General features: G+C 43.9%; 1 protein-coding gene across 1 annotated transcript in view; it reads left to right on the plus strand.

Moving 5' to 3' along the window:
* Window positions 1–2300: 2300 nt before the first annotated feature.
* LOC138351722 (angiopoietin-4-like) overlaps window positions 2301–25653 on the plus strand; it is a 170519-nt gene continuing 147166 nt past the window's right edge. The window contains exons 1-2 of the mRNA XM_069303746.1: window positions 2301–2349; window positions 6865–7903. Of these exons, the coding sequence (XP_069159847.1) occupies window positions 2301–2349; window positions 6865–7903 (1088 nt within the window). The remainder of the gene's footprint in view (window positions 2350–6864; window positions 7904–25653) is intronic.

The raw sequence follows: 25653 nt of genomic DNA on the forward strand, positions 1-25653 counted from the left end.
CACACCATTCTCCATTCACCCATCCCCTTGTCCCAAATATCCCCAACTTCCCCCGCCCCCTTGTCCTCCCCACTATTATTCCCTCCCCCGCCCCCTCGTCCTCCTCACCATCCCCCACTCCCGTCCCCTCATCCTCCCCACCATTTCCCACTTCCTCGTTTGGTGCATTCCCATATGATCTGATGTTCCTATCAGAAAATTGAGAACATCAAATGATCTGATGTTCCTATCACTGAAATGTAAGAAAAACAGTTAAAAAACGAAATGAAATTTTTTTAAAATAACAAAATAAACTATACTCACCAAATGAACAGGATGGCTCAATTACAACGCAGTGTCACCCAAAATAATTAAATCAAAATGACAATAAATCGAAATCTATGAAAATTAAATTAATCAGTGTTATCTGAAACATTGAAATGGAATCATAATATATTTAGTATAGCATGTGTTGCTCTTACGTGCAACAAATGGCACTGTTTTTCAAAAAAGCATGTTTTTACCTGTCACAGGTGTGGCATCTATACTTATATTCATGAAATGAACGGTATGGTAAACAACACAGCTCAATTCCAACACAATGTCACTCAAAATAATTAAATCAAAATGAAAATAAATCGAAATCTATGAAAATAAATTTATCAATGCAATCGGAAACATTAAAATGGAATCGTAACATATTTAGTATAGAGTGTGTTGCTATTATGTGCACATGGCACTGTTTAAAAAAAACGTTTTTACCTGTCACAGGTGTGGCATCTATATTGTAGATGTATAAAAAACACGCACATATTCGAATGGAACAATGTGTCAAAATTTCAAAGCAATCGGTAAAGAGGTTTCAAAGATTTCCCTTACATGAAAAAACACAGTTTTTCAAATAAATCATGTTTTTTTCCCGTAACAGACGTTACATGTATACAGTATGTATATAAAAACCTGCTTGGAGGCGAATGGAACGTTGTGTCAAAATATCAATGCAATCAGCGTAGAATTTCGGAGATTAGCGATTTGGAACAATCGAACATTTCCATTTTTATTTATATTGATCTAAGGTTGCCACAAGGTCTCAAATTTTGTTTAACCAACGTTGTGCAGTAAGTTGTGGAAACCTATTTACGATTCTACACAATAACATATCTAAAATGTGAGAACAAATGTTGCTGCTGCTTTCAAACACTTTCCTGGAACGTTGTGGCAACCTAAAATTGTTTCCTGGAATCTTCGAATACTGCCACCAACCACCACCATCTACCAACACTGCCACCAACCACAACCATCTACCAACACTGCAACCTTACACTACCATCTACCAACACTTCCACCAACCACAACTATCTACCAACACTACCACCAACCACAACCATCTACCAACACTGCCACCAACCACAACCATCTACCAACAATGCCACGATACACTACCATCTACCAACACTTCCACTAACCACAACCATCTACCAGCACTACCACCAACCACAACCATCTACCAACACTGCCACCAACCACAACCATCTACCAACAATGCCACGATACACTACCATCTACCAACACTGCACCAACCACAACCATCTACCAACACTGTCTCAACCACAACCGTCTACCAACACTACCACTAACCACAACCATCTACCAACACTGCCACCAACCACAACCATCTACCAACACTACCACCAACCACAACCATCTACCAACACTGCCACCAAACACTACCATCTACCAACACTGCCACCAACCACAACCATCTACCAACACTGCCTCAACCACAACCATCTTTCACACTTTCACGTGAAAGGCACGGAACGCTACATAAAGAGTGGCAAGCAGGATAATGAATTTGGAGGAAACTCTATGAATTTTTTATACCAGACCGAAAGAGAATTCAAAAGGAGAAGCATGGAGAGTGTATGGAACTGGATGCCAGATCCACTTGCATTCCAGAATTACAGATACAATTACACACCGAAAGGGAACTACAACTACGACAGGCAACTGCCCTACAACAATCAGTACTGGTCAGAACAAACTCATTATGTCCACGCATAATGGGCTTGCCGAAAAAGTCTCCCATTCAAACTATCACAAATAGAGTAACTTCATTCATCTTTGCCAACATACAAGGACTGAAAACACGAACAAACAACAAAGAACAGTTCATAAATGGCCTCCTCACGGAGTCAAATGCAGTATTTGGAGCTTTCACAGAAACCCATGCCACTCCACCACTCTTTATGTAGCGTTCCGTGCCTTTCACGTGAAAGTGTGAAAGACGTGAAAGTGTGAAAGACGTGAAAGTGTGAAAGATGGTTGTGGTTGAGGCAGTGTTGGTAGATGGTTGTGAATTGTTGGACAGTGAGATCTGGATTCCAGGATATAACCTATACAGGTGTGATAGGAAAATTAGGTCACATGGAGGAGTGGGTCCGTATATTAGGGAAGACCTTGTATGCTCTGAGCTCCTAAACGTTACAAATGAGGTGGTAGAGGTACTGGGATTAAAAATAGAGAAAATAAATTTAGTGATTATTCTAATTTACAAACCGCCAGATGCAACGGCTGAGGAATTCACAGAACAGATAAACAAAATAGAGAATAGCCTTGATAATTTGGAGAACCCGATACCTGATATTATCTTCCTAGGTGACTTCAACTTGCCTAGTCTCAGGTGGAAAATAGCAAACAATAATATTATACCAGGAAATCTATCAGGACCTAACCAACCACAGATTAGAGAACTACTTAGATTCTGTGACAAATTTTCACTCAATCAGCAGATATCGGAGGCAACGAGAAATGAAAATATTCTAGATCTGGTCTTTACGAACAATGAAGACATTATCAGAGACATTACGGTATCAGATACCACATACTCAGATCACAAGCTCATTGAAGTGCAAACGACCATTAATAATCAGAATAGACCTAAAACGTTGATAAAGCGAGAGGGGCTATTCAGTAAATTAAATTTTAATAGTAAAAGGATAGACTGGGAGATAATAAACAGGGAACTTACAAACATTCCATGGGAAACTGTTCTAAGTAATATAAGTCCTACAGAAGGAATAGAAAAACTGACTTCGGAAGCGTATCAAGTCTGTCTGAAACATGTTCCTTTGAGGAAAGCCAGAAAGAGATCCATCGTAGAAAGAGAACGCAGACGACACTATAAACGCAGGAAAAAATAACGGAACTGCTTATGCAGACACGAATTTCCCGTCAAAGATGGAATAATTTAAATAGGGAGATTGAAGAAATCGAGCGGAAATTGAAACACTCATATGAAACTGAAGAAAGGCAGTTAGAACAGAAAGCAATTCAGGAAATAATAAAAAATCCTAAATATTTCTTCACATATGCGAAATCAAAAGCAAAAACCACTGCCAGTATTGGACCTATTCGTACAAGTGAAGGTTCATACACGGAGGATGACAAAGAAATTAGTGAAATCCTAAAAAAGCAGTATGAGGACACGTTTAGCACTCCAATAAACAACATGAAAGTGGAAGATCCAGACAATTTCTTTATGCGGGATATTCAAACCCCTGTAAATATAACTGATATCAACACGAGCGCACTAAATTTTGAAAGAGAAATTGAAAACATGCCCATGCACTCGGCCCCAGGTCCAGACTCATGGAATTCAATATTTGTAAAGAAATGCAAAGTGCCGGTAGCACAGGCACTCAGTATAGTGTAAAGGAAGAGCTTCGACACAGGGGAGATACCAGATGCATTTAAAGTATCAGACATAGCCCCTCTACACAAGGGAGGGAGCAAAGCATTGGCAAAGAATTATAGACCAGTTGCACTAACATCGCACATCATAAAAGTATTTGAGAGAGTGATTAGGAGTCAGGTCACCAATTTCATGGAGACCAATGACCCTCACAACGCAGACCAACATGGATTTCGAGCGGAAAGATCGTGCCTCTCACAGCTACTTGAGCACTACGACAAAGTCACTGAGGCATTAGAAGAAAAACAGAATGCTGATGTGATATACACGGACTTCGCAAAGGCTTTCGATAAATGTGACCATGGCGTGATAGCACACAAAATGAAGTCAATGGGAATAAGCGGTAAAGTAGGACGCTGGATACTCAGTTTTCTGTCAAACAGAACTCAGCGAGTAACGGTCACCCATATAAAATCTAGTCCAAGTACAGTTAAAAGCTCTGTACCTCAGGGTACAGTCCTTGCACCGCTGCTTTTCCTTATTCTCATATCAGATATAGACAAAAATACAAGTCACAGCTTCGTATCATCCTATGCAGATGACACAAAAATCAGTATGAAAATTATCTCGGCTGAAGACATTGAAAAACTTCAAGCTGATATTAATAAAGTTTTCGACTGGGCATCAGAAAATAACATGATGTTTAACAGTGGTAAATTCCAAGTACTCAGGTACGGTAAATATGAGGACCTTAAACAAAACACAATCAAATGTACCCATAGTAGGAAAACAGCATGTAAAGGATTTGGGAATAATAATGTCTGACGACCTAACGTTTAAGGAGCATAACCAAGCAAATATTGCGACAGCCAGAAAAATGAAAGGATGGATTACGAGAACTTTCAAATCCAGGGATCCAATCACAATGGTTGTACTCTTCAAGTCACTTGTGTTTTCCCGTCTTGAGTACTGCTCAGTACTCACTTCCCCCTTCAGAGCAGGAGAGATTGCTGAAATAGAGGGAATACAGAGAACATATACGGCACGCATAGACGCAATAAAGCACCTAAATTATTGGGATCGTCTCAAAGCCCTCCAAATGTACTCACTAGAAAGAAGACGAGAGAGATATCAAATAATATACAACTGGAAGATACTGGAGGGCCAAGTACCAAATCTACACAGTAAAATAACCACGTACTGGAGTGAACGATATGGAAGAAAATGCAAAATAGAACCAGTGAAGAGCAGAGGTGCCATATGCACAATCAGAGAACACTGTATAAACATCAGAGGTCCGCGGTTGTTCAACGTCCTTCCAGCAAGCATAAGAAATATTGCCGGAACAACCGTGGACATCTTCAGGAGGAAACTAGATTTATTCCTACAAGGAGTGCCGGACCAACCGGGCTGTGGTGGGTATGTGGGCCTGCGGGCGGCTCCAAGCAACAGCCTAGTGGACCAAACTCTCACAAGTCAAGCCTGGCCACGGGCCGGGCTTGGGGAGTAGAAGAACTCCCAGAACCCCATCAACCATGTATCAACCAGGTATCATCTACCAACACTACCACCAACCACAACCATCTACCAACACTGCCACCAAACACTACCTTCTACCAACACTGCCACCAACCACAACCATCTACCAACACTGCCACCAAACACTACCATCTACCAACACTGCCACCAACCACAACCATCTACCAAAACTGCCATCTAAGAAATAAATACAAAGGTGAACTCGCCTTTATTATGCTCCTGTTTTATTTCAACTAATATTTTGTATATTTATAGTTTTTATATTTATATATCATAAATAATAGAAACTACTTTTATGCAGTAATTAAGGTTGCCACGAGGCCTCAATTTTTTGTTACCCAACGTTGTGTAGTAAATTATGACAAACAATTTATGACTGGACACAAAAACGTATTGATTACTTAAAAACTAACTTTGCCCCAGCTCTCAAAAAATTCCCAGGCACATTCTGGCAACATAAAGTATTTGCTGGGTAGTTTACCTCAGGATCTGGAGTGTATTGCAATGCCTGGAGTGTACATTTCGTCCTGGAGTGTACTTCAGGGCTTGTCGTTTACTTTAGAGTCTTGAATATATATCAGGGCCTGAAATGTACTTCAGGGTCTGATGTGTACTTCTCATCATTATGTGTATTTCAGGGTCTGGAGTGTTTTTCAGGGTCTGGAAAGTACTTCATGGTCTGTAATGTCTTTCGGGATTGGGGTGTTCTGTAGGACCTGGACTGTAGTTCAGGGCCTGGAGTGTACTTCACTTTCTGGAGTGTACTTCAGTGCCTATAGCCTTCTTCATGGCCTATAGTTTACTTTATGTCCTATAGTGTGCTTCAGGGCATGAAGTGTGCTTCAAGTCCTGATTAGTACTTCAAGGTCTAAAGTATACCTCAGGCCCTGCAGTGTGTATAAGAGTCAGAAGTGCACCTCAGGTTCTTCATAAATCAGGGTCTGAAGTGTATTTTTCATTCTTGAATGTACTTCAAGGTCTGGAGTGTACTTTAAGGTCTGATGTGGTCATGGTACACTTCACGTCTTTGAGTGTACTTCAGTGTCTGGAGTGTTCTTCGTGGTCATGAGTGCAATTCATGTCTTGGAGAGTATTTCAATGTCTAGAGTGTACCTCAGGTCCTTGAGTTAACTTCAGGGTCTGTAGTGAACTTTAGGGTCTGGAGGTTTTTTTCAGGATCATGAGTGTTCTTCAAGATCTGGAGTGGAATTCAGTTTTGGAGTGTACATCAAATCCTGAATTGAACTTCAGTGTTTGAAATGTGCTTCAGGGTCTAAAATGTAGTTGAAGGTCTGTAGTACACTTCAGATACTGGAGTGTCCTTCAGGGACTTTAATGTATTTCAGGGGTCTTGAGTGTAGTTTAAAGACAGGAGAGTACTTTTGGTCCTGGAGTGTATTTCAGAGCCTGAAGTCTACTTCATGATCTGAAGTGTACTTCAGGGTATTGATTATACTTCTGGATCTTAAGTGTACGTCAGGGCCTGGCATGTACTTCTGCTCCTGGAGTGTACTTCAGGTCCTTGACTGTATTTCAGGGACTGGAGTGCATTTCAGGGTCAGCAGTATATATCTGATATATACTAGTAGTAGTAGTTGTGGGTGGTGGTAATATATATAGCAGTATATATTTAATATTTGATGTGTTGGCAGGTGTGAAGGAGAGGGAGAACGCCACCCGCCGCCTCCTGGACACTCTGGACCAGCTGGAGTGTGTCAACAAGGCTCACCAAGCTGACAACCTCAAGCTGAAGGAGGAAAACACTCGCCTAAATACAGCGAATCATTTGCTCGAGGAGGACAACAGGAAGACTAAGAACGAAGGGCAGCTTGCTCAGGAGATTGTTCTATTAAAGTCCCAGATCCGTCAAGTGGAGGAGGACTCGAGGCTGGTCAAGGAGGAGATCCGTAAAGTGGAGGAGGACTCGAGGCTGGTCAAGGAGGAGATCCGTAAAGTGGAGGAGGACTCGAGGCTGGTCAAGGAGGATAACATGAAGACTAAGAACGAAGTGCGCCTTGCTCAGGAAGAAAACATTCAATTAAAGTCCCAGATCCGTCAAGTGGAGGAGGACTCGAGGCTGGCCAAGGAGGATAACATGAAGACTAAGAACGAAGTGCGCCTTGCTCAGGAAGAAAACATTCAATTAAAGTCCCAGATCCGTCAAGTGGAGGAGGACTCGAGGCTGGTCAAGCAGGAAATCCGACAAGTGGAGGAGGACTCGAGGCTGGTCAAGCAAGAGATCCGACAAGTGGAGGAGGACTCGAGGCTGGTCAAGTCGAGGAACCAACAGCTGGAGCTTGCGGAGACCCAAGCCCAGGAGAGGGTCAAGACGGCGTTGACGAGGATCGCTGAGCTAGAGCGAGAGACACAACAGCTGCAAGAGATGAATAATAACACAGCAAGAGAGAAAGGACTTGTTCAAGAGCAACTCTCACTCCTGGAAGAACAGGTCAGGGTCCTTCAAACAGCAAACGCTGCTCTAAATGAAGAAAAGGAAGAAACAATCAGGAAGACTAAAGAGGAGAAACGACTTGTTGAAGAGCAACTCTCCGTCAGTGAAGAAGAGGCCAGTAAGTTACGGGAAGGAAACACGGCTCTACAGAGTGATAAAGACAGACAGGCACAGCAACTCAGAAGTACTCAAGAAGAACACGAGAAGTGCAAGAGGAATGTCAGTGAGCTGTACACAAGGTAAACTGTGCTACTTCACTTCTGACCTTCACTCTCCTTCCTGCTTATTTTGCCTTACTTCTGAGGGAGTAAGAGGGAGTGAGGTGTGTATGAATATGTGTGAATGTTTATGAATGTGTGAATGAATGTGTGTATGAATGTGTGTGTATGAAAGGCAGACCATGATAGACACACCGAATGATAAATGCAAAATGAGAAATTGATTGAGACAGAGACGTTCAGAGACAGAGAGATGTACAGAGACAGAGAGATGTACAGAGACAGAGAGATGTACCGAGACAGAGAGATGTACAGAGACAGAGAGACGTACAGAGACAGAGAGATGTACAGAGAACGAGAGACGTTCAGTGACAGAGAGATGTACAGAGACAGAGAGACGTACAGAGACAGAGAGATGTACAGAGAACGAGAGACGTACAGAGACATAGAGATGTACAGAGACAGAGAGATGTACAGAGACAGAGAGATGTACAGAGACAGAGAGACGTACAGAGACAGAGAGATGTACAGAGAACGAGACGTACAGAAACAGAGAGACGTACAGAGACAGAGAGATGTACAGAGACAGAGAGATGTATAGAAAACGAGACGTACAGAAACAGAGAGACGTACAGAGACAGAGAGATGTACAGAGACAGAGAGACGCACAGAGACAGAGAGACATACAGAGACAGAGAGATGTACAGAGAACGAGACATGTACAGAAACAGAGAGACGTACAGAGACAGAGAGATGTACAGAGACAGAGAGACGTACAGAGACAGAGAGACGTACAGAGACAGAGAGATGTACAGAGAACGAGACGTGTACAGAAACAGAGAGACGTACAGAGACAGAGAGATGTACAGAGACAGAGAGACATACAGAGACAGAGAGACGTACAGAGACAGAGAGATGTACAGAGAACGAGACATGTACAGAAACAGAGAGACGTACAGAGACAGAGAGATGAACAGAGACAGAGAGACATACAGAGACAGAGAGACGTACAGAGACAGAGAGATGTACAGAGACAGAGAGATGTACAGAGAACGAGACATGTACATAAACAGAGAGACGTACAGAGACAGGGAGATGTACAGAGACAGAGACATACAGAGACAGAGAGATGTACAGAGAACGAGACATGTACAGAAACAGAGAGACGTACAGAGACAGAGAGATGTACAGAGACAGAGAGACATACAGAGACAGAGAGACGTACAGAGACAGAGAGACGTACAGAGACATACAGATGTACAGAGGCAAAGTGGAACGGGTCGAACAGGACTATGTTACCCTTGAAGGGGGTGGTTGGGGTCGGCCCATTTGTTACCCTTACAGGGGGGGTGGTTGGGGTCGGCCCCTTTGTTACCCTTGAACAGGGTGGTTGGGGTCGGCCCCTATGCTACCCTTCAAGGGGGGTGGTTGGGGTCGGCCCCTTTGTTACCCTTGAAGGGGGAGGTTGGGGTTGGCCCATTTGTTACCCTTGAACAGGGTGGTTGGGGTCGGCCCCTTTGTTACCCTTGAAGGGGGAGGTTGGGGTCGGCCCCTTTGTAACCCTTGAAGGGGGAGGTTGGGGTCGGCCCCTATGCTACCCTTGAAAAGGGGTGGCTTGGGTCAGCCCCAATGCTACCCTTGAAGAAGGGTGGTTGGTGTCGGCCTCTATGTTACCCCTCTAAGGGGGTGGTTGGTGTCGGCCCCTATGTTACCCCTCTAAGGGGGTGGTTGGGGTCAGCCCCTATGTTACACTTGAAGGGGGGGGGCTTCGGCCCCTATGCTTCCCTTGAAGGGGGTTTGGTTGGGGTCGGCCCCTATGCTACCGTTTAAAGGGGGGGGGGGGGTCGGTCCCTATGGCCCCTATGTTACCCTTGAAAAGGGTGGTTGGTGTCAGTCACTATATTACCGTTGAAGGAGGGTTGGTTGGGGTCGGCCCCTATGCTACCGTTGAAGAGGGGGAGGGGGTTGGGGTCGGCCCCTATGTTACCCTTGAAGGGGGGTGGGGGTTTGGGGTCAGCCACTATGTTACCGTTGAAGGGGGGTTGTTTGGGGTCAGCCCCTATGCTACCCCTTAATGGGGATGGCTAGGGTCTCTCACTATGTTACCCTTGAAGGGGGTGGTTGGGGTCAGCCCCTATGTTACCCTTGAAAAGGGAGGTTAGGGTCAGCCACTATGTATTGTGTGTGTTGGTGGTGATGGGTACTGTGTGTAGCTGGTGATGGGTATGGTGTGTGTAGGTGGTGATAGGTATAGTGTGAAGATGCTTTCAATGACAGGAGGATATGATGGTGACCCGGGAGGCTGTGTGTAGGTGGTGATGAGTATGGTGTGTGTAGGTGGTGATAAGTATGGTGTGTGTAGGTTCTGATGGGTATGATGAGTGTGTATAGGTGGTAATGGGTAACGTGTGTGTGTGTAGGTGATGATGGGTATGGTGCGTGTAGGTGGGGATGGGTATGGTATGTGTAGGTGGTGATGAGTATGGTGTGTGTAGGTGGTGATGGGTATTATGTGTGTAGATGGTGATAGTATGGTGTGTGTAGGTGGTGATGTTTATTATGTGTGTATTTGGTGATAGGGTATGGTGTATGTATGTGATGATACGTATGGTGAGTGTAGGTGGTGATGGGTATGACGTATGTAGGTGATAATAGGTATGGTGTGTGTAAGTTTCGATTTGTATGGTGTGTGTAGACGGTGATGGGTAAAGTGTATGTAGGTGATGATGGGTATCGTGTGTGTAGGTACTGATTTGTATGGTGCTATTATGATTACATTGACATGAGAGTAAAGGAGGGTATGGTCGTGACCCGGGAGGGTGTGTGTAGGTGATGATCGGTATGGTGTATGTAGGTGGTGATGGGTATGGTGTGTGTAGGTGGTGATGGGTATGGTTTGTGTAGGTGGTGATGGGTATGGTGTGTGTAGGTGGTGATGGGTATGGTGTATGTAGGTGGTGATGTGTATGGTTTGTGTAGGTGGTGATGGGTATGGTGTATGTAGGTGGTGATGGGTATGGTTTGTGTAGGTGATGACCGGTATGGTGTATGTAGGTGGTGATGGGTATGGTTTGTGTAGGTGGTGATGGGTATTGTGTGTGTAGGTAGTGATTGGTACGGTGTATGTAGGTGGTGATGGGTATGGTGTGTGTAGGTGGTGATGGGTATGGTTTGTGTAGGTGGTGATGGGTATGGTTTGTGTAGGTGGTGATGGGTATGGTGTGTGTAGGTGGTGATGAGCATGCTGTGTGACGGTGGTGATGGGTATTGTGTGTGTAGGTAGTGATTGGTATGGTGAGTGAAGGAGGTGATGAGTATGGTGTGAAGATGTTTACTTTGAAAGGAGGGAATGGGAGGGTATGGGGAGACTCGGGAGGGTGTGTGTAGGTGGTAATGGGTATGGTGTGTGTAGGTGGTGATGGGTATGGTGTGTGTAGGTGGTGATAGATATAGTGTAGGTGGTGATAGGTATGGTGTGTCTTGGTGGTGATAGATATTGTGTGTGCAGGTGGTGATAGGTATGGTGTGTCTAGGTGGTGATGGGTATGGTGTGTGTGTAGGTGGAGAGGGGTATAGTGTGCGTAGGTGGTGATGGGTATGGCGAGTGTAGATTGTTTTGGGAATGGTGTGTGTAGGTGGTGATATGTATAATGTGCTTAGGTTGTCATGGATATGGTGCATGTAGGTGGTGATGAGAAAGATGTGTGTGGTTGGTGATAGGTATGGTGTGCGTAGGTGGTGATGTGTATGGTGTGTGTAGATTGTTTTGGGTATTGTGTGTGTAGGTGTGTATATGTATGGTGTGTTTATTTGGTGATGGATATGGTGCATGTAGGTGGTGATGTGAATGGTGTGTGTAGATTGTGATGGGTATGGTATGCCTAGGTTGTGATGGATAACGTGTGTGTGTGTAGGTGGTGATGGGTATGATGTGAAGGTTCATAAATTTACAGGAGGGTATAGTGGAGACCCTGGAAGGGTATGTGTAGGAAGTGATGGGTATGGTGTGTGTTGGGGGTAATAGGTATGGTACGTGATTAGGTGGTGACGGGTATGGTGAGTGTTGGTGGTGATGGGTATGGTGCGTGTGTAGGTGGTGATGGGTATGGTGAATGATAGTGGTGATGGGTATGGTGAGCGTAGGTGGGGATGGGTATGGTGTGTGAAGGTTGTTATGGGTATGGTTTATGTAGGTGATGATATGTATGGTGTGGGAAAGTAGTAATGCGTATGGTGTACTCACCTAATTGTACTTACCTAATTGTGCTTGCGGGTGTTGAGCTTTGTCTCTTTGGTCCCGCCTCTCAACTGTCAATCAAGTGATGTGCAGATTCCTGAGCCTACTGGGCTCTGTCATATCAACATTTGAAACTGTGTGTGGAGTCAGACTCTACCACATCACTGCTTAGTGCATTCCATTTAAGTGGAGATGGATATTATGTGTGTAGGTGGTGATGGATATTGTGGAGATCGATATGGTGTCATGGATATGATTGGTATGGTGTATGTAGGTGGTGATGGGTATGGGGTGTGTAGGTGGTGATGGGTATGGTGTGTGTATGTAGTGATAGGTATAATGTGTGAAGGTAGTAATGGGTATGGTGTGTGTAGGTGGTGATATGTATGGTGTGAAGATGCGTACATTGACAGGAGGGTATGTGAGGGTGTGGTGAAGACCCGAGAGGGTGTGTTTAGGTGGTGATGGGTATGGTGTGTGTTGGTGGTGAAGGGTATGGTGTGTGAAGGTTCTGATGGGTATGATGTGTATAGGTGGTGATGGGTATGGTGTGTGCAGATGGTGTTGGTATAGTGTGTGTAGGTAGTGATTGGAATTATGTGTGTTGGTGTTGATGCGTATGGTTTGTGTAGATCGTGATATGTGTTGTGTGAGTAGGTGGTTGTAGGTATGGTGTGTAGGTGGTGATGGGTATGGTGTGTGTAGTTGGTGATGGGTATTGTGTGTGTTGGTAGTGAAGGGTATGGTCTGTGTAGGTGGTGATTGGTGTGGTGTGTATAGGTGCTGATGGGTATGGTGTGTAAGTGTAGGTGGTGATAGGTATGGTGTGTGTGTAGGTGGTGATGGGTATGGTGCAAGGATGATGACATTGACAGGAGGGTATGGGAGGGTATGGTTGAGACCCGGGAGCGTGTGTATTGATGGTGATGGGTATTGTGTGTATAGGTGGTGATGGGTATGGTGTGTGTTGGAGGTGATGGGTATGGTGTGTGTAGGTGGTGATGGGTATGGTGGGTATGGGTGGTGATGAGAATGGTGTGTGTAAGTGGTGATTGGTATGGTGAGTGAGGGTGGTGATGGATAAGGCGTGTGTTAATGGTGATGTGTATGGTGTGTGTGTAGACGGAGATGGGTTATGGTGTGTGTAGGTGGTGATGGTTATGTTGTGTGTAGGTGATGATTGGTATGGTGAGTGAAGGTTGTACTCACCTAGTTGTACTCACCTAGTTGTGTTTGCGGGGGATGAGCTCTGGCTCTTTGGTCCCGCCTCTCAACCGTCAATCAACAGGTGTACAGATTCCTGAGCCTATTGGGCTCTATCATATCTACACTTGAAACTGTGTATGGAGTCAGCCTCCACCACATCACCTCCTAATTCATTCCATTTGTCAACCACTCTGACACTAAAAAAGTTCTTTCTAATATCTCTGTGGCTCATTTGGGCACTCAGTTTCCACCTGTGTGTGTTTCCCATGTGTTAAATAGACTGTCTTTATCTACCCTATCAATTCCCTTCAGAATCTTGAATGTGGTGATCATGTCTCCCCTAACTCTTCTGTCTTTCAGCGAAGTGAGGTTGAATTCCCGTAGTCTCTCCTCGTAGCTCATACCTCTCAGCTCGGGTACTAGTCTGGTGGTAAACTTTTGAACCTTTTTCAGTTTAGTCTTATCCCTGACTAGATATGGAGTCCATGCTGGGGCTGCATACTCCGGGATCGGCCTGACATATGTGGTATACAAAGTTCTGAATGATTCTTTACACAAGTTTCTGAATGCCGTTCGTATGATGGCCAGCCTGGCATATGCCGCTGATGTTATCCGCTTGATATCTGCTGCAGGAGACAGGTCTGGCGTAATATCAACCCCCAAGTCTTTTTCCTTCTCTGACTCCTGAAGAATTTCCTCTCCCAGATGATATCTTGTATCTGGCCTCCTGCTCCCTACACCTATCTTCATTACATTACATTTGGTTGGGTTAAACACTAACAACCATTTGTTCGACCATTCCTTCAGCTTGTCTAGGTATTCTTGAAGCCTCAAACAGTCCTCTTCTGTTTTAATCCTTCTCATAATTTTAGCATCGTCCGCAAACATTGAGAGAATTGAATCGATACCCTCCGGGAGATCATTTACATATATCAGAAACAAGATAGGACCGATTACAGAGCCCTGTGGGACTCCACTGGTGACTTCATGCCAATCGGAGGTCTAACCCCTCACCGTAACTCTCTGCTTCCTATTGCTTAGATACTCCCTTATCCACTGGAGCACCTTACCAGCTACACCTGCGTGTCTCTCCAGCTTATGTACCAGCCTCTTATGCGGTACTGTGTCAAAGGCTTTCCGACAATCCAAGAAAATGCAGTCCGCCCAGCCCTCTCGTTCTTGCTTAATCTTTGTCACCTGATCGTAGAATTCTATCAAGCCTGTAAGGCAAGATTTACCCCTCCCTGAACCCATGTTGGCGATTTGTCACGAAGTCCCTTCTCTCCAGATGTGTTACCAGGTTTTTTCTCACGATCTTCTCCATCGCCTTGCATGGTATACAAGTCAAGGACACTGGCCTGTAGTTCAGTACCTCTTGCCTGTCGCCCTTTTTGTATATTGGGACCACATTCGCCGCCTTCCATATTTCTGGTAGGTCTCCCGTCTCCAGTGACTTACTATACACTATGGAGAGTGGCAAGCAAAGTGCCTCTGCACACTCTTTCAGTACCCATGGTGAGATCCCATCTAGATCAACAGCCTTTCCAACATCCAGATCCAGCAGGTGTCTCCTGACCTCCTCTCTCGTAATTTCGAACTCTTCCAAGGCCGCCTGGTTTACCTCCCTTTCTCCTAGCACAGTGACCTCACCTTGTTCTATTGTGAAGACCTCCTGGAACCTCTTGTTGAGTTCTTCACACACCTCTCTGTCATTCTCTGTATAGCTGTCCTCGCCTGTTCGAAGTTTCAATACCTGTTCTTTCACTGTTGTTTTCCTTCTGATGTGACTGTGGAGTAGCTTTGGTTCGGTCTTGGCTTTGTTTGCTATATCATTTTCAAAACTTTTCTCTGCTTCTCTTCTCACCCTGACGTACTCATTCCTGGTTCTCTGGTATTTCTCTCTGCTTTCTGGTGTTCTGTTATTCCGGAAGTTCCTCCACGCCCTTTTGTTCAGTTTCTTCGCTTCCATACATACCCTATTATACCATGGATTCTTCTGTTGCTTCTCGGATTTTTCCCTTTGGGCCGGGATGAACCTGTTTACTGCCTCCTGACACTTTTGGGTAACATAGTCCATCATACCCTGTACAGACTTATCTCTGAGGTCTGTGTCCCAAGGTATTTCACTTAGGAAACTTCTCATCTGTTCATAATTCCCCTTTCGGTATGCCAGTCTTTTGATTCCTAGTTCTTTTTTTGGGGAGATAAGTCCTAGCTCTACCAGGTACTCAAAGTTCAATACACTGTGGTCACTCATTCCCAAGGGCGCTTCCATCTTAACTTCCCTTATATCTTACTCATTTAGGGTAAATATCAAATCAAGCATTGCTGGTTCATCTTCTCCTCTCATTCTTGTTGGTTCTTTGATGTGCTGGCTTAGAAAGTTTCTTGTTGCCACGTCCAGCAGCTTAGCTCTCCATGTTTCTGGTCCTCCATGCGGGTCTCTGTTCCTCCAATCTATCTTCCCATGGTTGATCCATTCCATTCCTGCTAGCAACAGAAGCTGCTCTGATGAGGTGATGGATATTGTGGTGATCGATATGGTGTGATGGATATGATTGGTATGGTGTGTGTAGGTGGTGATGGGTATGGTGTGTGTAGGTGGTGATGGGTATGGTGTGTGTAGGTTGTTAGTGGTATAGTGTGTGTAGGTGGAGATATGTATGGTGTATTTAGGTGGTGAGGGATATGGTGTTTAAGTGATGATGTGTGTGTGTGTGTGTGTAGGTGGTAATGGGTATGTTGTGAAGATTCATAAATTTACAAGAGGGTATGGGAGGGTTTGGTGTTGTCTCGGGATGGTGTGTGTAGGTGATGATGGGTATCGTGTGTGTAGGTGATGGGTATTGCGTGTGTAGGTGGTGATAGATATGGTGTGTGTTGGTGGTGATAGGTATGGTGTGAGTAGGTGATGATGGATATGGTGTGTAGGTGGTGGTGGGTATGGTGTGTGTAGGTGGTGGGGGGTATTGTGTGTGTAGGTTGTGATGGATATGGTGTGTGTGTATGTGGTGATGGATATGGTGTGTGTAGGTGGTGGTGGGTATGATGTGTGTAGGTGGTGATGGGCATGGTGTGTGTGTGTGTAGGTGGTGATTGATATGGTGTGATGGATATGATGAGTATGGTGTGAGTTTGTGTTGATGGGTATAGTGTGTGTGTAGGTGGTGATGGATATGGTGTTGTTATCATGAGTTGATTTCAGTGTTCAGCGTCCCTGCAACCCAGGCCTCCTTTTTGTTATGCACCCCCAGGAAGCAGTCCGTAGCAGCTATCTAACTCCCAGGTACCTATTTACTGCTAGGTGAACAGAAGCATCAGGGTGAAAAATATTGCCCATTTGTTACTGCCTAAACCTGGCATCGAACCCCGAACCTCAGGTCTACGAAATCGAAGCGCTGTCCACTCAGCTGTGAGGCCCCTACATACAATAATATATTTTTCCCTATGTATTTATAATCAATTTATATTATATTTTTTTTTTAGTTATGTAGTTAGTTTTAGTGACTCTTTCCTATATTACTGTACTTCCACTCTTCTAACTAAGTCTTACCAATTCTCCACATTGCAGTGAGTTGCCCTTTTCAACGACTTCCATATTTAGAATTATCTCTTTCAATTTGGCCTCCATCAAATCAATGATACCCAGCTACTTAAAGTGAACTATATGACATATAGCAGATAATTTGATTTATACTTGTGTGTACAAGTTTTATATTGCAATTTGATTAGCCATCCTTTTAGTTTCAATTGCTTCCCATGTTTGGTCCATGTCCAGTACCAATTGTTCAGTCATGTTTCCCTATAGCATGGGTGGGCAACCTTTTTGAGAGTGCGTGCCAAAATCAGCCAAGTCTCTGACACAAACTTTTTCCACGTGCCAACCATTTTTTAGAACATATTTGGTATCTCTTAAGAACTTTTTAAACGAAAAAATAATAAATTACCGCAGTGCAGTAAAACATAATATAAAAAAAAAAAACAAAAAAAATTATTTAACCTTCAGAAGTACATTTCAACAGCCTTTAAGCTTTTGTAACTTTAATAGAATACAACAGATAAAAAACTTGTTGACTCCTTTTATATACTGTCAGTGAGACTTCTGCTGCTGCTGCATAACTGATGACAGAGATTTTACATCGGGTTTATATTTAGTAACATTGAGAGATATGCATGCAGCGCTAGTTTCATCTGTCATGCTACTCCTGTTACGAGACTTAACAAAGTTCATAATTGAGAACAAAGATTCGCAAGCATATGTAGACGAAAACATGGTTAGCAATGGTTTGCAAGGTTTTTTAACAGACATAATTTTCTGGAATAGTATTCCAAGTCCTTAATACTTCGTTTTCCGCATTTCTCTTTGCTACTTTCATCTCTAATCTCTCTCTTTCAATATTTTCCAAGTCAACTCTAAGGTCAACAAATTTCTGCTTCCAAATTGAGCTACTCTGAAATTCAATCAACTGCTTCTCAAAATCATCCATGTCTATCCATGAAAACATTTGCAAGTTTAGTTCATCCATTTTGATGCTGTCTGGAAACTTGATGAACTTTACTGTGTCTTCCAGTTCTCTGAATTTGGCAAATCTTGTAGAGAACTGCCAAACTGTTGACTCGACAATGTTTACAAACAGCTTTTGAAGACATTTGTGGTCTGTTCTGTCATCTTTTAGATCACTGATGTACCTCTTTAGGTTTGGAAAGTATCTAAATCTCTCATTATCTACAACACTCTAAAAAACTTTAAGCTTCATTTCAAAAGCTTTTATGTAACAAAACATAACATCAAGTGTCTTACCAGCGCCCTGTAACTTAATATTCAATTCATTTAAATGTTCACAAAAATCTGCAAAAAACATCAGTTTACAAACCCACACGATGTCAGAAAATTCCTGGTATGACACTTGTTGGTCGTTCAAATAGAGCTTTATCTCATCTAAGCATTCAATAAATCGTTTCAGAACCAAGCCTCTGCTAAGCCAACGAACATGGTTGTACATTTTCAGTCCTTTATACACAGATTCTACCTCATCCAGTAGAGTTTGAAATTGTCTTTTATTTAAAGGCCGACCACAAATGTAATTAACAACCTTGGTAACTGTTTGCATCACTTCTTGCAGTTCCTTTAGGGCAGCTTTTGCACATAAAGCCTCCTCATGTATGATGCAATGGAAGCCAATCAGTGGATGACCAACACTTTTTGCAAACAGATTTACAAATCCTGCCTTCTCACCAGTCATGTTTGGGGCACCATCTGTTGTGACGGATACTACTTTTGAAATGTCAATTTGCCGAGTAGAGAATTCGTTCACAACTGTTTTACATATTTCAGCCCCGGTAGTACGCTCAGGTAGTGATGCAAGAGCAACCATCTCTTCACATACTTCATCACCCTGTGATATGATTGTCAGTGTTCACTATGGTTATGGGTGCAGCCTTTAGGTTAGAAAGGCTTATTACATAAAATATGAGCCAAAGTAAATAGAGGGGAATCATCATACATCGGCATGATCGATGACGTAAAAAAAGGAGGTAACTATGGCAACAAGATCAACTTCTTTTTCTTGAGACCTCTTTAGCTTCGTAGAGCTTAAACCTCTTCACCACCAGGACGTACATATACTGTCATGGCATGTAAGCTTATACCCCAAGGAAAGTAGTTTTTTTTGTCTGTGCTTAGGGTAACATGTGCTTGCATCTGTGCTTAGGGTAACCTATGCTCTTGCGTGCCAGAGACAAGTCATCGGCGTGCCAAGTTTGGCATGCGTGCCAGAGGTTGCCCACCCCTGCCCTATAGTATACCATTTCATGCACTTTCTGAGCTCTGTCACTTTGAAGAAAAACTAGTTTGTCCCCTCACTCCGATGCTAATTTTGTTATATATTTTATATGTTTTTAATGGGGGCCCTGTTCTCTTTTGATAAATCTATCACCTACCTTAATATTATTTAACATTCTTTGTCTTTCTACAAATCATTATGCTTTAAAGGTCAATTTCAGAACTTTCATATTTTCCAATTCTCCTCTAGTCTATTCCTTAACATTAAGTTCTTTAATGTTTAGCCCCTCAACCACATTTGGAAGGAATGGAATGTGTGAAATAGAGTGCATTTGCCAGCTCACTGAAAATATAGATGACAATGTATCAGATACAAGTAAAATGCAAGATGTACTGTCTATACATTTATAGAAAAATAATGTATCTAAAAAGATAATGACTCCAATTACTAAAATGTTTTGCAAAGATATTGATTTATTCTTATTGGCGATAACATCAGAAGTTAACATTCTTGGCTGTCCAATGGTCCCAAGTTTGAATCTTCCTGAGAAGGGCAAATGTTAGTTTTATAATTTGGTACAAGCTTGTTTCTGGAGCAGCAGCTATATATCCTTTAGTTTGTCATAATTTATTTATGTTTTATTTATTTATATATACAAGGGTTCTTACGTTCTTGTACAGCCACTAGCATACATAATGTTTCGGGCAAGTCCTTAATCCTAATTTTCACAAACACGCATCCCCAGGAAGTAGCCCATAGCAGCTGTCTATCTCCCTGGTCCCTATTTTCTGCTAGGTGAACAGGGGCTGGACTGAATAATAATCAGACTGGTTTACAAAATATTTTTCCGACTCCAGCACAGAATACGCAAGTGTGCCCTTATTAAGAATAACATTCATAAAAAATATTCTATGACAAATATCGTTAGTTTTCTTGAGTTCAATAAAAAGTCAAGATGTTTTTGACTGGAAAGAGAAATATTATCCTGCTGACCAAAGTAAATGAAAATATAGTTGGTAACTGATTTAACCTTGAACTTAAGCAACTTTTCATCTCTTCAGAAACAATGGAAATGTGCAAATTCTGATCATCTGAAGATGAGGATGAAATGCAGACAGATAGTAGCTTTGCCTGGAACAGCAGTCACTTACAATAAGTAATAACCCATGCTTACTTCTATTTTCCATATCTCTCTAGATATTTTTTAATTAAAAGTGTGAAAGGCTAATTACTTTTAGATGCTGAAGGAATTTATCAAGGAAGAAACAGTGCAAATGCAAAGGAACTTCTTCATATATAAGACACTACTAACAAAATCAAGCAAACTATCCAAAACATTAATTAGATTTGTTGTTGATGACGCTTCCCACAGGGATGGTTCTAATGCCTTATTATGACTATATTTTTTACTCACCAAAACTCTGAAAGAACATTATTACATCATTTTAAAATTAAAGTACAAGCCTAGAATTACTCTTGGTGAATATATGAGTGAGAGAACATTATTGAGAGAGCATATGTACTCACCTAATTGTGCCTGCTGGACCCAGTATCAGCTGTTAAGCCCGGATTTTTCAGCTGTCAGCCATCTAATACAATGGCTCTCAACTCACCAGGCTATCTAATGGCTAATAATCCTAATAATGTATCTGTCAAATTAAAAAAAAGTTTGTCTAATATACAATCTTGCATTTTAAACAATAGGGAAAGATAGTAAACAATAGTAATTTGATAGTTTCTTAAACATTACATTTTCCATCACAATTAAAGAAACATTTGTAAAAAAGCTACCTTTGGCTAAACACTACTGGTCATGTCACAAATCTAACAATATTACACTTGCTTATATATCATAACAATAATAGGCAATAGCCCCCTCACACATGAAGGAGGATGTATTAATATTACTCCTAACTACCCCACTCAAACGTACAAAATGTGTTATCAAACCACATCCCTCTTGACATATTCAACAGGTAAGGCAAGCAGGAGTTGGAAAACAATTGCCACTTTAGAAGCATACCACTTATGTCTTAGTGTGATGCCAAGGCAAAATTGGAACTATGAAATAAGATAGATTAAAGTTACTATCTTAGACATGGCAGACTGGGTACGTAACAATCCTGAAGTGACATTTTGTACGTGTTTACTCTGTGACAGGTATTGTTGTCAGGCAAAATGACATTCAAGCAGTGCTATGTGAGCATGACCAAATATTATTCATATTTTATTTTACATCAATACTGTGACCTACATTCTTGCATGCTCAACAAAAAATCCAAATTCCACTGAATTTTAACTAATGTCTAGAATAAAAAGGTTTACACAAATTACAAGTCATGTTCACCATTCAAAACTGTGCAGCAGTAACAATAGCCCAGTAATCCACATCCTTGACAACATAGGCAGCAAGAGCATGAGAAAATTGAGAAGCAGATCTCTAAGGAGATGCTGGCATGTTGTACATGAAGTTGAGTTTCCTACAGTCCTTGGTGCTGTGTAGATCAGGGTGGTCAGGTTGATCGGTTGAGCATTGATGAGAGCCAGGCGATGATAAATACTCGCGTGACAAAACACACAAGAATTCCATGTAGTTTTCACTTCCATAACTATACTGAGATCCATATACTGAGTGTGATGAATATGATGGGTATGGTGTGTGTAGGTGTTTTGGGTATGGTGTGAAGATGCTTACATTGACAGGAGGGTATGGTGAAGACCCGGGAGGGTGTGTGTAGGTGGTAATAGGTATAGTGAATGTTGGTGGTGATGGATATGATGTGAAGATTCATACATTGACAGGAGGGTATGGTGGAGACCCGGGAGGGTTTGTGTAGGTGGTGATGGGTATGGGGTGTGTAGGTGGTGATGGATACGGTGTGTGTTGGTGGTGATGGATACGGTGTGTGTTGGTGGTGATGGATACGGTGTGTGCTGGTGGTGATGGGTATGGTGTGGTTTGGAGGTAATGAGTATGTTGTGAAAATGGCTACATTGACAGGAGGGTATGTTGGTGATGGGTATGGTGTGTGTAGGTGGCGATGGGTATGGTGTGTGTTGATGGTAATGTGTATGTTGTGAAGATTCTTAAAACGATAAAGTCAATGAGGTTTCCAAATGGTTATAATGAAAAAGCGAGACTGGGAAGGTGTGTTAAGGGGGGGGGGGGGGAGGCACTCATCCTCTACCTACACTTAATTACCTAAGTGCAGTTACAGGATGAGAGCTACACTCGTGGTGTCCCGTCTACCCAGTACTCTTTGTCATATAACGCTTTGAAAAAAAAACGGTAGCTCTGACGATTACAAAGATTTCGAAATGGTGACTCCATGAACACCGGGTCCGACCTTAAATAAAAGAAGCAACTGTTAGTAACTGGGTGGACCTCAGGACTGCGAGGCCGACGAGGACGCCCCCAAAGCTGTGCTACGATGGCTTCCAAGGAAAAGTATGTATTTCCCTTCTGGGCTCGAGCTGACGACCGTCCGGCCACCGGCGGCATACCCCACTCTGAGGCCGTGACTCTTCCTATAAAAGTTTGATGAGAAAATCAAAAGGAAGAATAGAACTTAGACAATGGGCTCGACCTGGAGAACCAGAGGACCCCAGAGGACGCTCCTAATTACATTTTATAATTTAAATATAGAAAATAAAATAAAAGAATACAACAAAGATAATTACCAAGGTCAGCACACGTGCACATCCTACATGGACTGCTAAGGTCAGCAGTCACATCCCACCCAGACAGTTAAGCCAAGGTCAGCACACGTGCACATCCTACACGGACTGCTAAGGTCAGCAGTCACATCCCACCCAGACAGTTAAGCCAAGGTCAGCACACGTGCACATCCTACATGGACTGCTAAGGTCAGCAGTCACATCCCACCCTGACAGTTAAGCCAAGGTCAGCACACGTGCACATCCTACATGGACTGCTAAGGTCAGCAGTCACATCCCACCCTGACAGTTAAGCCAAGGTCAGCACACGTGCACATCCTACACGGACTGCTAAGGTCAGCAGTCACATCCCACCCAGACAGTTAAGCCAAGGTCAGCACACATGCACATCCTACATGGACTGCTAAGGTCAGCAGTCACATCCCACCCTGACAGTTAAGCCAAGGTCAGCACACGTGCACATCCTACATGGACTGCTAAGGTCAGCAGTCACATCCCACCCTGACAGTTAAGCCAAGGTCAGCACACATGCACATCCTACATGGACTGCTAAGGTCAGCAGTCACATCCCACCCAGACAGTTAAGCCAACGTCAGCACACATGCACATCCTACACGGACTGCTAAGGTCAGCAGTCACATCCCACCCAGACAGTTAAGCCAAGGTCAGCACACATGCACATCCTACATGGACTGCTAAGGTCAGCAGTCACATCCCACCCAGACAGTTAAGCCAACGTCAGCACACATGCACATCCTACACGGACTGCTAAGGTCAGCAGTCACATCCCACCCAGACAGTTAAGCCAACGTCAGCACACACACACATCCTACACGGACTGCTAAGGTCAGCAGTCACATCCCACCCAGACAGTTAAGCCAACGTCAGCACACATGCACATCCTACATGGACTGCTAAGGTCAGCAGTCACATCCCACCCAGACAGTTAAGCTAAGGTCAGCACACATGCACATCCAACATGGACTGCTAAGGTCAGCAGTCACATCCCACCCAGACAGTTAAGCCAACGTCAGCACACATGCACATCCTACACGGACTGCTAAGGTCAGCAGTCACATCCCACCCAGACAGTTAAGCCAACGTCAGCACACACACACATCCTACACGGACTGCTAAGGTCAGCAGTCACATCCCACCCAGACAGTTAAGCCAACGTCAGCACACATGCACATCCTACACGGACTGCTAAGGTCAGCAGTCACATCCCACCCAGACAGTTAAGCCAAGGTCAGCACACATGCACATCCTACACGGACTGCTAAGGTCAGCAGTCACATCCCGCCCAGACAGTTAAGCCAACGTCAGCACACATGCACATCCTACACGGACTGCTAAGGTCAGCAGTCACATCCCACCCAGACAGTTAAGCCAAGGTCAGCACACATGCACATCCTACATGGACTGCTAAGGTCAGCAGTCACATCCCACCCAGACAGTTAAGCCAAGGTCAGCACACATGCACATCCTACATGAACTGCTAAGGTCAGCAGTCACATCCCACCCAGACAGTTAAGCCAAGGTCAGCACACATGCACATCCTACACGGACTGCTAAGGTCAGCAGTCACATCCCACCCAGACAGTTAAGCCAAGGTCAGCACACGTGCACATCCTACACGGACTCCTAAGGTCAGCAGTCACATCCCGCCCAGATAGTTAAGCCAAGGTCAGCACACATGCACATCCTACACGGACTGCTAAGGTCAGCAGTCACATCCCGCCCAGATAGTTAAGCCAAGGTCAGCACACATGCACATCCTACATGGACTGCTAAGGTCAGCAGTCACATCCCGCCCAGATAGTTAAGCCAAGGTCAGCACACATGCACATCCTACATGGACTCCTAAGGTCAGCAGTCACATCCCACCCAGACAGTTAAGCCAAGGTCAGCACACATGCACATCCTACACGGACTGCTAAGGTCAGCAGTCACATCCCACCCAGACAGTTAAGCCAAGGTCAGCACACATGCACATCCTACATGGACTGCTAAGGTCAGCAGTCACATCCCACCCAGACAGTTAAGCCAACGTCAGCACACATGCACATCCTACACGGACTGCTAAGGTAAGCAGTCACATCCCACCCAGACAGTTAAGCCAACGTCAGCACACACACACATCCTACACGGACTGCTAAGGTCAGCAGTCACATCCCACCCAGACAGTTAAGCCAACGTCAGCACACATGCACATCCTACATGGACTGCTAAGGTCAGCAGTCACATCCCACCCAGACAGTTAAGCTAAGGTCAGCACACATGCACATCCTACATGGACTGCTAAGGTCAGCAGTCACATCCCACCCAGACAGTTAAGCCAACGTCAGCACACATGCACATCCTACACGGACTGCTAAGGTCAGCAGTCACATCCCACCCAGACAGTTAAGCCAACGTCAGCACACACACACATCCTACACGGACTGCTAAGGTCAGCAGTCACATCCCACCCAGACAGTTAAGCCAACGTCAGCACACATGCACATCCTACACGGACTGCTAAGGTCAGCAGTCACATCCCACCCAGACAGTTAAGCCAAGGTCAGCACACATGCACATCCTACACGGACTGCTAAGGTCAGCAGTCACATCCCGCCCAGACAGTTAAGCCAACGTCAGCACACATGCACATCCTACACGGACTGCTAAGGTCAGCAGTCACATCCCACCCAGACAGTTAAGCCAAGGTCAGCACACATGCACATCCTACATGGACTGCTAAGGTCAGCAGTCACATCCCACCCAGACAGTTAAGCCAAGGTCAGCACACATGCACATCCTACATGAACTGCTAAGGTCAGCAGTCACATCCCACCCAGACAGTTAAGCCAAGGTCAGCACACATG

This window comes from Procambarus clarkii, chromosome 50 (genome assembly GCF_040958095.1).
Source record: "Procambarus clarkii isolate CNS0578487 chromosome 50, FALCON_Pclarkii_2.0, whole genome shotgun sequence".
Taxonomy (NCBI): Eukaryota; Metazoa; Arthropoda; class Malacostraca; order Decapoda; family Cambaridae; genus Procambarus; species Procambarus clarkii.